At 43.7% G+C, this 18,156-nt stretch overlaps 1 protein-coding gene across 1 annotated transcript; it reads right to left on the bottom strand.

Annotated features, from left to right (window-relative positions):
- Positions 1 to 1,041: 1,041 nt before the first annotated feature.
- ppp2cab (protein phosphatase 2 catalytic subunit alpha b) lies at positions 1,042 to 17,867 on the bottom strand. The gene is given in 8 exon segments (XM_088321720.1): positions 1,042 to 1,106; positions 1,207 to 1,327; positions 5,815 to 5,820; positions 9,892 to 10,046; positions 15,140 to 15,230; positions 15,320 to 15,332; positions 15,334 to 15,515; positions 17,853 to 17,867. Coding segments are annotated over 8 exon segments (648 nt in total).
- Between the last annotated feature and the right edge of the window lie 289 nt (positions 17,868 to 18,156).

Genomic DNA, 18,156 nt, shown 5'->3' with positions numbered 1-18,156 from the left:
AGAAATGTACAGTATATCTGTGGATATACCATATTTTCCAGGCTATGAGATGCACCTAAAAAGCCCAGTTTACCCAGAAATTTAAAAGTGCGCCTTATTACCCAGTGTACCTTATATACCGCGGAATATGGTGGATAAGATTGAAAATGGATTCAGTATCTATAGTTATGCGTTATAATACAAGATTTGACACACAATATTTTATCATGTATTATTGCATTTGAGCAATGATCGCACAACAATCAATCAAGTTGATAAGCTTCAGGATCCCTAAAAGGCAAAAAATCGCATGTTACGGCAATCAAACCCAAGTAGCGGCATTGAGAGCACCAGTTTACCAATAGATTACCAGAGGTAATCATTACCACAAGACATTAGAGCTTATATCATTATCATGCTACTTTTACTCACTCTGCCCGGAACACTGATTTGCCTCGTGCATTCAGGTATGTTAGTCTCTTCCCTTCTTTAGCAACATTCATTCATTCAACTTCAACAACTTTGTTTGTCATCCATAACATTAGTGATGAGGTGGTAAATTGTTGGTGCTATTACCGCCACTACTCTGATTCGATTCCGATTGCATTGTGGCAGTGAGTATCAATTATTTTCTGTCGTGCCAATTACCCTTTGTCTGAAGAGTGGGTTTGGTGGTTTTGTTGAATTGTGTCTTTAAATATAGGGCGTGGCTCTCTCCCAAAAAAAATCAAACACCAAAATATTAAAATATTTCTGCTTTAATGGCTTTTTGGATCAAAAAAGTCAACGACCCCTGATTATATAATAAGTATACATAGAGTCCAACTGTTATACAAGAAAGCACACACTAACTCTTACTTTCATCTAAATTTCATGTTCCTTATAATGTGCCCTATTTATGAAAAAAAAAAATGACAGAAAACTATTTGTTGGGGGTTCGCCATATAATCCGGTGCGCCTTATAGCGCGGAAACTATGGTACAATGCGTGCTGCTGCTGCGTCCTGCATTATATGGCAACAGTGGACTTTATGAGTACAAGTGGGAGGAGTTTCAAAGCAGGTTAAAGGAAGTAATAAGGTGTTTGGCGGGTGACGTGGGGCTCTCCTCTGTGGGGTGCTGGATTGATCCAGCACCCCACAGAGACTGTATGCTGGGAGTATCATAAAAAAGGTTTTTTTCTTTAAAACCAAGCAAGAAGGTTTTGCAGGTTGCTTTCATAATACTTACAAGGAGTATTTGAGTGTGTCATCCAGCTCCATGATGGCAGCCTGGTTGCCACAACGATAGCAGTAGTTGGGGGTGCTGAATACCGTCACCACGTTTCTCTTGTGGCACCAGTTGTAGCCCTGATGGAGAGCACAGGTTACCGTAAATTGACTACAGTGCGCAACTGACTAAAAGCAGCAAGCAGACTGCGGTTGATGGTGGACGCATCAGGTTAGCACTGCTCGTTCTATGCGTTTATACTGTCATTGGCGTCGGTATTAAGAGTATTGTTAATTATTAATTTTACAATTCTAACCATTTTAACATAGTTAGAAGTAAAGCAGCCGAGTCCTGCCATGGCCGGGCATTATACCGGCGGGCGGAGACGTAACTGCGTGAGATTCTTGCTCAAAGATGTTGTGGCAATTTCGGAGGGAATGTCAAGGACGGATTTTATTAACAAGTTTGTTGAAAAGATTCTGAAGTTTAAAAAGGAGGAGGTACATGCTGTCATAAAAATGACTTCTGGCAAAGGCTTTGATGTGAGTTTTGAAACGGCAGCTCTTTATCAAGAGTTTTGGAATCGCTTTGAGGGAGTGAGGTCCCAGTTTTCAGGATTTACAGTGGAGAAGCTGACTGATAATGCTAACAAGAATGTCGTTGTTAGAATGTTTAGTGAAATAATCAGTGCTGATGACGTCTGTTATTGGTTGAGTAGATACTGCTCAGTAAAAGGCCAGGCTATGAAGGTGAGGTGTGAGAAAGGCTTTTGGAATGGTGCCTGGAGGGTACCAGTCCAACTACGGCAAGATCCTCAGGGCTTTCAGGGACTGAAACAAATTCCGTCGACTATATTCCTGGGGGAAAACCGTGGCTTTATCCACTATCAAGGGCAACCGAAACTCTGTCGCAAATGTGGTGAGCATGGGCATCTGGCTGAGGTATGTGATCGAATTTTTTGTGGAAAGTGCAGAACAATTGGACATTCCTTTGAGGAATGTATCAATAGCAGAAAATGCAATCTCTGTGGAGAAACGAATCACCTCTTTAGAAACTGCCCGAATTCGTTTGCTAACAAATTGAAAGCTAGGAAGGCAGTTAACAAAGACAACAAAGACAATGAAATGATGTCAGACAACATAGATAATGAAATGAATAAATGTCACAAAGACAATGAAGTGAATAAAGATAACAAAGACAATGAAATTAATAAAGTCATGGAAATACAAAATGAAAATGAACAAGAAATTAATGAAGTTATAGAAATACCCAATGAAGATGAAAAGGAAATGAATAAAGTTATGGAAATACCCAATGAAATTGATCAAGAAATGCACAAAGAAATTGGACAAGACAAACAAATTGAAAAAACAGATGTACCTACCAAAACCCCTGGAGCAGAGACCAGAGAATCAAAATTGAAACAGGAAGAACCTGGAAATTCTAATTCGATTTCTCATAAAATACCTGAATTTGGACATGACAAACGAATAGAAAAAGCAACTGCCACTCCGAAAACACATATTAATCAGGAAGGGCCTGGAAGAGAGTTCAAATTAGCAAATTTGTTTGCTACGCCATTGCCGGGATTTGGAGAAGACAAACAAATCGAAAAGGCGAATGACTCTCCAAAAACCCATACGGGCACTGGAAAGAGGAGTAAAAGTAAGACAAAATTGGGAGTGGTGAAAAAAACAGAAACAAAGATAAGAGATTTAGAAGAAAGCCGATTGCCGGTGAATAAGCCCACAAGGGAACTGTATGAAGTTGAGACGGAGGAAGTCGGGGAGGGAAAAAATCTGACCCTTTGTGGGCAAGGAAGTAAGAGACCCCTTGATAGGTCCTCTGGCTCACCCCCTAACCCAGAAAAAAGGGGAAGACCTGGAACCACAGACAGAGAGTCAGAGGGTCCCAGAGTTTTCCCCGGTGAGTCTCAAAATGAGGTACTACTCTTAAGTGATGTGTCTGACACAGGTGACACTCTCGATGATCTCGATGATCACCAAAGAATGGACTCAGATCCCCCGGTTTTGTCTAACTAGTTTTAATACTTTAACAACAATTATGAACATTACATTCTCTACTATCAATGTGAGAAGTGTGAGATCAAAGGTTAAGGCTCACAGTGTTTTATCGTTCTTAAAAACTATCAGAACAGATGTGTTTTTACTACAGGAATGCTGCATCCCCTTTCTAAAAAATTATAAACAGTGGGAAGAGATTTGGCCATATCCGTCATTATGGAGTGGCTCGAATGAAAACCGTAACGATGGGGTAGCCATTTTAATAAACAACCCTCAACTCATCATAAAGGGGAGTACTGTGATGAGAGACGGACGCGCAATCTTAGCAAGACTTTCTTATATAGGGAATGATTTTAACCTCATTAACATATACGGCCATGCCGACAGACAACTCAGGTACGAACTTTTAGAGGACATCCAGTCGCATATGCTAGGCCATCAACCACTAATCGTGGGAGGAGATTTTAATTGCATCCTAAGTAGGAAGGATAGAAAGAGGAACGATGAGGAGTTTAAAGTAGATAAAACATCAACTTTATTACAAGACATGTGCCGGACATTTAAACTGGTGGACTGTTTCAAATCCATACATCCAGGAGAGGAGGGCTTCACCTGGTTCAGTAGTGACAATGCCAGAGCCTCTCGAATAGACTACATATTTACGAGGGGTTTAGCACAGAGTGATGCAAGATTAATTCCAGTTTTTTTTTCGGATCACTTGCTACTGTCCTGCTCTTTCTCATTTCCTTCAGGTATGACTGTTGGGAAGGGTTTGTGGAAGTTAAACTGCTCCCTGCTGGAGGATGAGGCTCTAGCCGCACAATACAGGGAGCTGTACAAAGACTGGCAGACCCTTCAAGACTCGTATGATTCACGAGCACAATGGTGGGAAATGACAAAGAAACGAACACAGACCTTTTTTAAAAATGCAGGGAAAAACAAGAAACTTAGAGATGAAACGCATGTCGGGACTACAAAGAAGACTCCAACGCTATTTCATCCTAACAGAAAATGGGATGGACTTTAATGATGAAATCAAAGAGACCAAACAAGAACTAAACGCTTTGGCGGAAATAAAGAGCAAAGGCATCATAATAAGAAGCAGAGAAAGAGAAATAGAAGAAGGGGAAAAATGTACACGCTACTTTTTAAAAAAAATTATGGGCAAAAATGAGGGGATTTTTAAACTTCAAAACGAAAACGGGCAAATAACAAAGGAAAGTAGTGAAATAACCAGATTGGTCGAAGACTACTACAAAAAATTATTTGAAAAGAAAGAAACATATGAGAATGAAATGGGGCATGTATTAGATCATATTTCAAGATCAGTGCGTCAAGACCCCTTTTTAACATCGGACTTTACCCAAGACCAAATGAATGATTGCATAAAGACTATGAAAAAAGGCAATTCACCCGGGGAGGACGGACTCAACCTCGAATTTTACCGGACTTTTTGGGATATTTTAGCACCAGATCTGTTAACTGTTTTTAACGAATTTTCCAATCGAGACCATATGCCAGACAGTTTCAGAATAGGGATAGTTACTCTATTGCACAAAAAAGGAGACAAAATTGACTTAAAAAACTGGCGACCCATAACGCTTTTAAACGTGGACTGTAAAATTTTCAGCAAGCTTCTAGCAACACGAATGTCTGTTGTCTTGGGAGACTTGGTTGATCCAGACCAAACCTGTGCCATTGTGGGAAGGAAGATCAGCGACAGTCTCATGCTGATCCGTGACACCATTTGTTATGCAAGAGACAGAAACATGCGACTAGCGGTCCTAAACCTAGACTTTGAAAAAGCCTTTGATCGAGTCTCGCACCAATACCTCTTCAGGGTATTGCAAAGATGTGGTTTTCCCCAAAAATACATCAAGTGGGTAGGACTGCTATACCGAGACATCTACAGCAAATTCATGATTAACGGGAATTTATCGGAAGCAATCGAGATCAACTGCGGTGTACGTCAAGGTTGCCCTATGTCTCCCCTTCTCTATGTTCTTTGCATTGAACCTTTGGCACAAATGTTAAGAAAAGATAGATTTGTCGAAGGCATCAATATCCCAGGAAGTGGGGGACAAATTACCAAGTGTGTTTTGTACATGGATGATTTTAATATTTTGTGTACTGACCGCGCATCTGTTGAAAGAGCCCTTGACTTGACTGACCTGTTTGGGAGGGCGTCTGGGTCAAGGCTAAATAGAGAAAAATCACAAGTGAAGTTTTATGGAATGTGGAAAGAGACAGAAAAGGCAGGACTCCCGCTGACGGTGTTAAAGACAGACCAGAAAATCCTAGGGATAAAATTCAATGAGGATGGAGGAGGCGAGACCAACTGGGATGACGTGACAAGGAAAGTTAAGCAAAAACTTGTTTTTTGGTCACTAAGAAAACTGACAATAGAGGGGAAGGTCCTAATCATCAAAGCGATCATCCTCCCAATGCTTTTGTCAATCAGTTTAATTTTTATGCCTAAAAGAAACGTGCTGTTACAACTGGACCGAGCCATCTTTCGCTTTGTCTGGGGCTCAAAGTGGGAAAGGATAAAAAGAGATACAATGAAAAAGAAAAAGGAAAAAGGGGGGAAAGGAGTGCCTGACCTCCAGCTTTTCCTGGGAAGCAAATATGTCTCTCTCCACTTCCAAAACGCTGTGGGCCCACCCAACAACCCGAAAAGTCAAGCAATGACCCGTTTTTGGTTGGGCTCATATTTGCGGAAGCTAAAGCTTGTACCAGACAATCGTTTGATTCCAGTTTCGTTTAACTTGCCACCAACACATCTCTTTATTCGGGATTTTTTGAAGAAGTTTGATTTGGAAACACAAGAATGTTACACTTTACAAAACCACAGGGCCCTTATTGCTATTGTGCAAGAGCGAGCTACAGTAAGCCCTGTGCGGGGGCTTGCGTTTGGCGAATCCACAACGGTTTGGAGCAACGTCAATCATCCTGCCCTCCCAAACAGACTACGAGACTTGTCATGGATGGTGGCTCATGAAGTTCTCCCAGTCAGAGCTGTAATGCACCACCGAGGAATGTCAGCGACTTCGACGTGCCCTCGACCTGGCTGTGGCGCCCAGGAGTCGGTGAGGCACCTTCTTTGTGAGTGCAGCGCTGCCCAGGTCTTGTGGACAATGGCCGAACAACTAGGAAAGTTCCCGGACTTGCCAGCAGGAGAGGTCCCTGATGCACAGTACGTGCTTTACGGGGTGAGTCGGTCGAGGAGGCCTCGGAACGACTTTGCCAGGGACTGGCTCACTCTCGCCGCCATCAAGGACGCCATCTGGACCTCCAGAAACCTGCTGGTATGGAGGTGCAGGCAGATCCCCCCCGTGGCTGTGCTCCAAATGGCTGCAGATACCATACAATCTGCGAGCGGCGGGCCTAGGACGCAGCCATAAAGAAGACTCGTCTGCACCCACCCGGAGGGGGGAGCCGGAGCTACACTGTGGGAGTCCCGGCAGCAACGGCCTGGGTTGTGGAACCCAGAAGGGAAAGGACCCACGCAGAAGGGAAAGGACCCACACAGAGGACTGGAAGAATGCTGCTTGGGAGGGTGGGATGGCAGAGCTATGCCCTTGCACAATAGCATTGCCTTTTACACTCTGGTTAACTACTGTTAAAAGAAAATAACTCTGAAATTGTTTAATTGATGTTGAAAATGTCAGGAAAAAATGTTAAAACGTCATATCGTCACGTCATATTGTCAAATATAAAAAAAATTGTGAATATGCTTGATGGCTGTGTTTTGCTGCTGTTGGTGTCGGTGGATTTGTTCAGACCGAGGACAATCGACTTTGGCCTGGACGGATCTATTGACACTAACAAAGATGTTATATAATGAAATTGTGAATATGTTTGATTTTCGAGAAGGTTTGTTCAAACCTCACTTTGTGTTTGCTGTTAAAAACGTAATATTGGAATATAATATTGTGAATGTGCTTAATTGCTGTTGAGATTGTCATGATTGTTTTCTGTTTTTAGTGTCAATAAATTTGTTCAAACCAAAAAGCACAAATATAAAGCCCCAGTGTGTAATATTTTACTACTAGATGGCACTGTTGTTTAATGTGAACGAAGATCCGTGTCACGGAGCTTACGGTAGCAGCAAGATGACAGAAAAACATGGCAGGGACCATTAGGTAGGGATTCCACTAGGTAAAATGACATATTTCTCGCCCTCTGATTCATTATAAAACTTAACATTGGTATGTTAGTTCATGTATTTTAGCCTAGTATTTGAATCATTTTCTTTTCTTTTTGCTGAATGAAAGTTTTTTTCGTACCAATGAGACGCACTAAATGTTATACACTATCCATTGAAGGAAAAAATACAAACCGCACCAGATTTTAAGCCGCAGGTTTAAACTGCTATAATAATGAACTCATTCATGTCAATTTCTTACATTGAAAAAAAAAAAAACGTTACGTAGTGTGCTGCAATAAAGACACTTATTTGTGAACCAAAGTTTCAAGTTAGGGTATGTTGTAATGGTGGTCTGTGAAGCCCTTTGTGACTTTTTGTGATCAAGGGCTGTACAAATATATATGACTTGACTGTCAGTCTTAATCAATTTACACAGTAAACTTGAATAAATTGGCAATAACTTGTACTCAAGAATGCGACAAGAACATTCTTAAAATAAACTCTAGTGACAAAAATTCAGAAGCCGATAAGATCACAACATTGTACACATGCTGAGCTACGCAACTCATCTTAAGCTGTCCCATCCCTTGCACACATGATAGAGACCAAGTTTTGCTATTAGTATATAAAAAATCATTGGATTTAATAGCTTGAAATCTTTCCAACAAGTTGAATGTCTTATTGTGGCAGCAGGTGACTAGTTATCAGCTATATTTTCCCTATTGAGCTGAAAACTGTGACAGCTGTTATCAGACCACTAACTGTCAGCCCGATAATTATCATATACCCCTCCTTTGTTATAACCTGCGAGTAAAGCGATAATGTTTTTGTTTGTATATAGATATTCCTATATCTGTTTGTTTGTGTGTCTGTCCACCCAAGAAAAAGGGAGGAGTCTAGATATGACCACCACCTTTCACAGGCAGTCAGGTAGACGTGAAGAATGCCCCCCAAAAAGCTGACTCAGCACTTTTGATTTTGTTGAATCTGGATTTTTTTCACCGCCAAAAAAGAGCAAAAAGATGACTGAACAGCTGCTTTTCTTCCTGTCTCATTTTTTCCCTCCTTGGATTATTTGCATCTTGAGGTTAATACTTTCCAAACAATGTATTAATTTCTAAGTATACAATTACATATTTGGGCTGTTCGTACTTTAATTTCAAGGTTTTAGTCTCCATCTGGACTCAGTCTTACTCTTTGGATTTATCATTCTCATGTACCAATGACCCTGCCAAAAGGGCAATACTACCCTAATATGTTTTTGTGTCTCAAAGTAGGTGTGTTCAAATTTAGATACAAAAAAGCAGTACTGGCGAAATACAGGGATGAAGAGAATGGGATATGAGGGAGATTGGAAATACTGCGTTTAAAACTATGGTTAACTTGTTGTTATTGTTGCTATCATCATATCAGAACTGTTATTATAAATATTATGTTTATTTTTATTGTTGTTATTATCATTGGTGCCGCAGTGACATTTGGTAACTAGGCGCATTATGACGTTGAGGGATGGGTATTGCGAAGATTAGTGTATAAAATATGTGATTATAGTAATTATTATAATTATTGTTATCTGACCTATGTAATAAGTATATCCACAAGATTTTGTTATATTAGACATAATAGGAAAGGAGGATTTGTAAATTGTATTTAATAGGGAAGATAAAGGGGTATGAAAAATAAGCATCTGCTTCTGACTACCCCTTTTCGAACATGTTAAGTGACATTATTTTGTTGTTGACTCATTGTTTTCGTCCTGTTTTTATTTTAATGTTCGAAATAAAAGTTTTCATTCATTCATTCATGCTCTAATGCTGCACAGCCATTGTAGTTTGTAACTGGTGTAGACATGTGTAACCCACTTCAGGGTATGAACACCTCTAGGTTCTTCTAGGAGCCTGGAAACACAACCGAACGACACAATAGGAAAAATATAACTTTAGTGAAAACTTTGAACATTTACAACATAAAATGTTTACAGAATATTGGGCCAAATTGAATTTTTTTTTAAAAAAAGGGATGACCCTTTCAGTTGAGTTTCTTCAAAAGTCACAGTCAAAGTAAAGTCAAGGGAAATCCGGGAAGGAAAATACTATTACGAGATCACTGGTAGTGAATGGTGGTAGGGTTCAACCCTTCAAATCAGTGGTCTGCCATCAATCTCAAGCCCGAGGATCCTGGGAGGATGACCACAGCTCCCAAGTCTACCTTGTAAACAACTGGGGCTGCACAGTTTCCAGGCAGTTTAAAAAAAACTGACCAAGTGCATCCTACAGCTTGTTTTTAATCTCTCACGGAGATATGAGGATTGTGATTGCGTTATCTCTAAAGCTCAAGTAAGTAATTGCAAGCACAATTTCCTCTCTCCTCAAAATAATAATACAAAATAAATAAAAAGCTTGTGTTAACTCCCTTAATCCAGGTCGGTTACACATGAACAATGCGTCCGAATCCCCTGCCGACACCCTTGCGACTATCAGCTTTGCGAATATTTTTTTTAAAAGGGAAGGAAGAATAAGCCACAACTTACTGTAAGCCAGTGTTTAAAATATAGAAGAAAAATCGCATATGTGAGGCGGTTGGTGTAATTGAAGGTCTCCGAAATGTCCTGACCAAAAGTGTGAGGCGAGATCCCCCAGCCGCCGCGGTCGTCGGGGTCTGACGACAGCAGGTCGCACATGCCCCAGAACAAAAATATTGTTATTTCGAAATCAAAAATACTTTACCTATACAGCAATCCCTCGTTTATCGCAGTCGCTATGTTCAAAAAGGTCTCGCAATTGTCATAACCCACGAAGTAGAAACCTTTTTTTATTTATTAAATACTCTATTACACATTGAAGCAAAACAATAAAACACAATTTACAGGCTCAAGCATTTGATTGTACTTTTTTTAAAATCAAATAACCTCTGTTCTGTCAAATTATAATATTGGGAATAATCATGCTGCTATATTGCACTGCTGTATTGATTCAGGACACAATCTACGTTACTTCAAATTATAGTTTCTTGCTATCATGTGGGCATAATTGGAAAACAAACATGAGGCATGAAAAGAACATTCCAGACAAGTACAGTACAGTACTTTATAAGCGATCAAAAAAAAACCAACAAAAATTATAACTTCTGTACTGTCAAATTATAATTTTTAGAATAATCCTGCCTCCTCCTTGATCTGCTACTTTATCGTGGTGGAGGAGTTTGTGTGTCCCAATGATCCTAGGAGCTATGTTGTCGGGGGCTTTAAGCCCCTGGTACGGTCACCCATGGCAAACAGGTCCTAGGTGAGTGGCCAGACAAAACGCAGATCAGAAGACCCCTAATGATGAGAGAAAACTTTGGTCCTCGATTTCCCTCGCCCGGACGCGGGTTACCGGGGCCCCCTTCTGGAGCCAGGCCTGGAGGTGGGGTCCGCTGGCGAGCGCCTGGTGGCCGGACCCTTACCCACGGGGGCCGGCCGGGCACAGCCCGAAGGGACGACGTGGGACCCTCTTCCCATGGGCTCACCACCTGTAGGAGGGGCCAAAGGGGTCGGGTGCGCAGAGAGCTGGGTAGCAGCCAAGGGAGGGGTCCTTGGCGCGACGATCCCCGGCTACAGAAACTGGCTTTTGGGACATGGAACGTTACCTCTCTGGCAGGGAAGGAGCCCGAGTTGGTGCGTGAGGTTGAGAAATTCCGACTAGATATAGTCGGACTCACCTCTACGCACGGCTTGGGCTCTGGTACCAGTCCTCTCGAGAGGGGTTGGACTCTCTTCCACTCTGGAGTTGCCCGTGGTGAGAGGCGCAGAGCCGGTGTGGGCATATTAATTGCTCCACGGCTCGGCGCCTGTACGTTGGGGTTCACCCCGGTAGACGAGAGGGTAGCCTCCCTCCGCCTTCGGGTGGGGGGACGGGTCCTGACTGTTGTTTGTGCTTATGCACCAAATAGCAGTTCGGAGTACCCAACCTTCTTGGGGTCCTTAGAGGGTGTGCTTGAGAGCGCGCCCCCTGGGGACTCCCTCGTACTGCTGGGAGACTTCAACGCTCACGTGGGCAATGACAGTGAGACCTGGAAGGGCGTGATTGGGAAGAACGGCCCCCCTGACCTGAACCCGAGTGGTGTTTCGTTATTGGACTTCTGTGCTCGTCATGGTCTGTCCATAATGAACACCATTTTCAGACATAAGGGTGTCCATATGTGCACTTGGCACCAGGACACCCTAGGCCGTAGTTCGATGATCGACTTTGTCATCGTTTCGTCGGACCTGCGGCCGCATGTTCTGGACACTCGGGTGAAGAGAGGGGCGGAGCTGTCAACTGATCACCACCTGGTGGTGAGTTGGCTTCGATGGTGGGGGAAGATGCCGGCCCGACCCGGCAGACCCAAGCGTGTTGTGAGGGTCTGTTGGGAACGGCTGGCAGAATCTCCTGTCAGAAGAAGTTTCAATTCACACCTCCGGCAGAACTTCGCCCATGTCCCGAGGGAGGCGGGGGACATTGAGTCCGAGTGGACCATGTTCCGCGCCTCCATTGTCGAGGCGGCTGATCGGAGCTGTGGCCGCAAGGTAGTCGGTGCCTGCCGCGGTGGCAACCCTCAGACCCGTTGGTGGTCACCGGCGGTGAGGGATGCCGTCAAGCTGAAGAAGGAGTCTTATCGGGCCTTCCTGGCCTGTGGGACTCTGGAAGCAGCTGGCAGGTATCGGCTGGCCAAGCGGAATGCGGCTTTGGCGGTTGCCGAGGCAAAAACTCGGGCATGGGAGGAGTTTGGCGAGGCCATGGAAGCCGACTTCCGAACGGCTTCGAGGAAATTCTGGTCCACCATCCGACGTCTTAGGGGGAGGAAGCGGTGTGCCATCGACACTGTGTATAGTGCCGATGGGGCGCTGCTGACCTCGACCCGGGACGTTGTGAATCGGTGGGCGGAGTACTTCGAAGACCTCCTCAATTCCACCGGCACGTCTTCCTCTGGGGAAGCAGAGCCTGAGGACTCTGGGTTGGGCTCTCGTATCACTGGGGTTGAAGTCACCGAGGTTGTCAAAAAACTCCTCGGTGGCAGGGCCCCGGGGGTCGATGAGATCCGCCCAGACTTCATTAAGGCTCTGGATGTTGTGGGCGTGTCATGGTTGACGCGCCTCTGCAACATCGCGTGGACATCGGGGACAGTGCCTCTGGACTGGCAGACTGGGGTGGTGGTTCCCGTCTTTAAGAAGGGGGACCGGAGAGTGTGTTCCAACTACAGGGGAATCACACTTCTCAGCCTCCCTGGTAAGGTCTATTCAGGGGTACTGGAGAGGAGGGTCCGCCAGGAAGTCGAATCTCGGATTCAGGAGGAACAGTGTGGTTTTCGTCCTGGCCGTGGAACACTGGACCAGCTCTATACACTCTTCAGGGTCTTTGAGGGTGCATGGGAATTTGCCTGTCCGGTCTACATGTGTTTTGTGGACTTGGAGAAGGCATTCGACCGTGTTCCTCGGGAGGCCCTGTGGGGGGTGCTTCGGGAGTATGGGGTACCGCACAGTCTTATCCGGGCTGTGCGGTCCCTGTATGCCCGGTGCCAGAGTCTGGTCCGCATTGCCGGCAATAAGTCGGATTCGTTCCCGGTGAGGGTTGGGCTCCGCCAGGGCTGCCCTTTGTCACCGATTCTGTTCATAACTTTTATGGACAGAATTTCTAGGCGCAGCCTTGGCGGGGATGGAGTCCGGTTTGGGGGCCTCAGCATTGCGTCACTGCTTTTTGCAGATGACGTGGTGCTGTTGGCTTCCTCAGCCCGTGATCTTCAGCTCTCGCTGGAGCGATTCGCAACCGAGTGTGAAGCGGCCGGGATGGGGATCAGCACCTCCAAGTCCGAGGCCATGGTTCTCAGTCGGAAAAGGGTGGTATGCTCCCTCCGTGTCGGGGAGGAGGTCTTGCCCCAAGTGGAGGAGTTCAAGTATCTTGGGGTCTTGTTCACGAGTGAGGGTAGGATGGAACGGGAGATCGACAGACGGGTCGGTGCAGCGTCTGCCGTCATTCGGACCCTGTACCGGTCTGTCGTGGTGAAGAGGGAGCTGAGCCGAAAGGCAAAGCTCTCGATCTACCAGTCCATCTACGTTCCTACCCTCACCTATGGTCATGAACTTTGGGTCATGACCGAAAGAACTCGATCCCGGATACAAGCGGCCGAAATGAGTTTCCTCCGCAGGGTGGCTGGGTTCTCCCTTAGAGATAGGGTGAGAAGCTCAGTCATCCGGGAGGGACTCGGAGTAGAGCCACTGCTCCTCCGCGTTGAGAGGAGCCAGTTGAGGTGGCTCGGGCATCTAATAAGGATGCCTCCTGGACGCCTCCCTCGGGAGGTGTTCCGGGCATGTCCCACCGGCAGGAGGCCCCGGGGGCGGCCCAGGACACGTTGGAGAGACTATGTCTCTCGGCTGGCTTGGGAACGCCTCGGGGTCCCGTCGGATGAGCTGGAGGAAGTGGCTGGGGATAGGGACGTCTGGGCTTCCCTTTTAACGCTGCTGCCCCCGCGACCCGACCTCGGATAAGCGGAAGACAATGGATGGATGGATGGATGGAGAATAATCCTGCGGCTATATTTTTCTAATGTCCTGGTGCTTACAAAAATCTTTTCATTTTTCTCACATTCTACTTTGGTGCTGTCAAATTATAATTTCAAAAATAGTCTTGCTACTATATTGCACTATTGATTGGTTATCTGAAATATAATCGTCAGACTGACTTGGACACTTGTGCAGGTAAAGCAGCTTTCTATGGGAACAGCAAAAATCTCACTTTGGCCCAAAAAAGTGAATTATGCACTCATGTTATGACTGTGACAATATATTATCATTATATTTTTTGTTTGTCAGGCCATATTAAAAAAAAATTAAAGACTAATTCTGAACATATCAAAACAATCCACTTTACTTCGGATGCTATTTTGTTTATCATTAATTTATGGGGAAAATAAAATGTGGCATGAAAATGCTTTTACCTTCCTTTAGCATGTCGAGAAGTTCAACTTTGTTGGCGATAAAAAGCATCTTCCTCTGCCTTTTGGTGCTTTTATTGGTCTTTTTATGTTGGTTAAAGTGATGGCTTTAGAGAAACTCAATATTGAAAATGATTAGTGCGTATTGTAAGGTTTTAACATTTACTAAACTGCAATCTGACTCCTAATACACTTCACGTGTCATGTCAAATTCAGTACAGTTGGAGCATGTTCTAAAGTCAGGGAAATTATTGAGCCGAGGGCCGCATATAGTTCACATATTAATTTTAGCCGAATCACATAGTTAAAGAAATCAGGTCTCTGTCTGTGCCAATTTTAATCGTGTGCAGGAGACGAGGGGGGCTTCCGGGTTGCCCCTTTTATGCCACCTGGGATGGACTGTCCGCACCGTGTTGATGCAATTTTAAGCATTGGGAGAAGGGTGATAGGTCATCGCCCTTGCCCCAGGCGAGGTGATTAAATTATTGTCATCTGCACAAACAGAAAAGAAAAAAAGGCACATTCCAAGGCAACGTGCGGTTTACGACAAGCCTCTCATAGTTTGCCCTCAAACACTGAAGTCAGATTTTAGAACAAGTATATTTGACTTTGTGTAAGATAAAACAGTGTATAAAATAGTATATATCTTCAGTATATAATGTAGCTTTGTCAAACGTTATTGGTGCACTGGCAGACAGGCAGAAAAGGGACGCGGTGACTGTTTAGCCAATCAGAATACAGAACACAATGCACGACGAAAATCCCGAAAGTAGCAAAACCGCCAAAAGTGAATAGCGGGGGGTTCCTGTAATGTCTTCGCATTTTTTAAACCTCATGAGGTACTTCCTGTAAACAATCCAGAGCCCTGATATGATCCAGTGTATCAATGGAAGGTGACAAACCCCCGTGAAGACAAAAGACCTGCAAAAACCTCCACCTTCTTGAGTACTGTATTATATTTTTCCCCTCACTCTTCTTCTGTACATGATGGAACCATCCAAATGTTTTACCTGAGAGTCTACCGGTGAGCGGAAGGTAATCAAACAGGTCAGTGAAGTACTTCCACACATTGGCGTTGCCGTACTTGCCAAGACACTCGTCGTAAAAACTGTGCACTTGTGTGATCTACCTGCTCTCCTGGTTGTCGCGAAAGACCGTGATGCGCTCCCAGAAACGGACCTTAAGAACAATTATGTGGAGAACATACTTTATTCATTCGTGTATAGAGACTTTCATAGCCTATGTCACACGTGACTTCAAAGTGAAAGTTGGAGGCAAAATAATACTTGCACCGGTCAGAAGACAGAAGAAAAGAAAGCTTTTGTAGACACTTGTCGTAGCTGCGTAGACACTTGTCGTAAAAACTGTACACTTGTGTGATCTACCTGCTCTCCTGGTTGTCGCAAAGGATCGTGATGCGCTCCCAGAAACGGACCTTAAGTACAATTATGTGGAGAACATACTTTATTCATTCGTGTATAGAGACTTTCATAGCCTATGTCACACGTGACTTCAAAGTGAAAGTTGGAGGCAAAAGAATACTTGCACCGGTCAGAAGACAGAAGAAAAGAAAGCTTTTGTAGCTGCTAGTTGTCGTCATGTTGTGCGTTTGTATGCCAGAGTTGAACAAAAAACCTAAGTGATCATAAATTGAATTTTACAGGATCCCAACGGACATTCCTGATCAACAAAAAAGGAGAGAGTCGTAGTAAATGCATTAAAGCAAAAAGATTGGACCGAGGCACTCATCTAATACACTAGAGTTTGCAGCACACGCTTCATATCGTGGAGGAGAAACTAAACCTTTAAGATGGCTGCCATCAAGTTCAATTTACTTATTAAGGCAAAGTATTGTTTTATTTTCTTAGCTTCAGCTAACTGTTAGCGTGTAGCCTAATCAAAAGAGGTGTCTCTTAAATTAAAAAAATAAATAAATACAACAATAATTAAAGCAACAATCATTAATGTTTAATTTCTCTTTACCTGACGTAAAGTGTGATCGAAGTAGGTGCCCCAAACTGGAGCATTTTTGATGAGTGCCTAGGTCCAATCTTTTCACTTAAATGCATTTACCACAACTCTTGTTTTTTTGCAATCATGAGTGTCCACTGGGATCCTATAAAACATTCATTTACGATAACTAACGTTTTTTTTTCCCGATTCTGACACACATACATACAACATGACGACAGCTAACAGCAATGACAGTTTTCTTTTCATATATTTTCTGACCAGCGCAAGTAAAATTTTGCTTCCAGGTTAGGCCCAGCCCCCTTTGCACATTACAATGTTTACAAAAAACTCCTATATATTTTTTTTTTTACATCGGTATAAAACTTTGTTTCATTCTGTCTCAGCTAAAACTAAAAATTTGTATGTGATAAAAATGTTGGTAATACGTGCGGCCATGAAAAAAAATATGATAATGTAAACAATGAACACAATACCAAAATAAAATTTACAATATTGAATAGCTTTTAAAGTCAGATTCAGCAGATACACAAAAGTCGTTGTGTTTTTTTGGGTCTTATTTACATGTTTTTGGATGACTTTCTGTTTCCTCTACTCTCTAGCATTAGTCGCTGGCACAGTGAGCTTTTGGCAAGCACGGGTGTTGGTGCATGTAGGTGCATGTTCAATGTGAGAGGGATAAACTAAAAAGAAAAATCCAGAAATCACGATGCATGATTTCTTAACGATTTATTTGTGTGTATAGCTGCAAATAAGTACTTAAACACCCGAGAAAATGAATGTGAATCTTTGGTACAATAGCCTTTGTTTGCTATTAAGGAGGTCAAACATTTCCTGGAGTTTTTCACCAGATTTGCACACGCTTCATGAGGGATCTTGGCCAACTCCCCACACAGATCTTCTCTAGATCAGTCAGGTTTCTGGGCTGTCGCTGAGAAACACAGAGTTTGAGCTCCCTCTAAAGATTTTCGATGGGGTTCAGGTCTGGAGACTGGCTGGGCCATGCTACAACATTGATATGCTTCTTATGGTGCCGCGCCTTGGTTTTCCTGGCTGTGTGCTTCAGGTCGTTGTTGTGTTGGAAGAGCCAGCCACGACCCATCTTAAATGCCCTGACTGAGGGAAGGCGGTTGTTCCCCAAAATCTCACAATACACTGCCCAAGTCATCCTCTCTTTAATGCGGTGCACTCGTCTTATCCCATGTGCGGAAAACACCCCCAAAGCATGATGCAACCACCCCAACCACAGTAGGGATGGTGTTCTTTGGATTGTACTTTTTTATTCTTCCTCCAAACACGCTTAGTGGAATTATGACCCGAAAGTTCTATTTTGGTCTCATCTGACCACAAAAAATTCTCCCATGACTCCTCTGTATCATCCAAAAGGTCATATGCAAATTAGAGATGGGCCTTGACATGTGCTGGATTAAGCAGGGCAACCTTTTGTGCCATGCATGATTTCAAACCATGACGTCCTAGTGTATTACCTACAGTAAGTTTGGAAACGTTGGTCCCAGCTCTTTTCAAGTCATCGACCAACTCCTATCGTGTAGTTTCGGGCTGATTCCTTACCTTTCTAAGGATCATTGAGACCCCACAAGATGATATTTTGCACGGGGTTCCGTTCGATTGAGAATGAAAGTCATGTTTAGCTTCTTCCATTTTCTAATAATTGCTCCAACAGTGGACCTTTTTTTACCAAGCTGCTTGGCAATTGTTCCGTAGCCCTTTCCAGCCTTGTGGTGGTGAACAATTTTGTCTCTGGTGTCTTTGGTCTTCACCATGTTACAAGTTAAAGTCTTACTGATTGTATGGGGTGGACAGGTGTTTATAAGCAGCTAACTACCTCAAACAGGTGCATCTGATTGTACAAGGA

This window comes from Urocampus carinirostris, chromosome 17, assembly GCF_059441175.1.
Source record: "Urocampus carinirostris isolate Australia breed hairy pipefish chromosome 17, RoL_Ucar_1.0, whole genome shotgun sequence".
Lineage (NCBI taxonomy): Eukaryota > Metazoa > Chordata > Actinopteri > Syngnathiformes > Syngnathidae > Urocampus > Urocampus carinirostris.
This window is presented reverse-complemented; position numbering and strand designations above follow the sequence as displayed.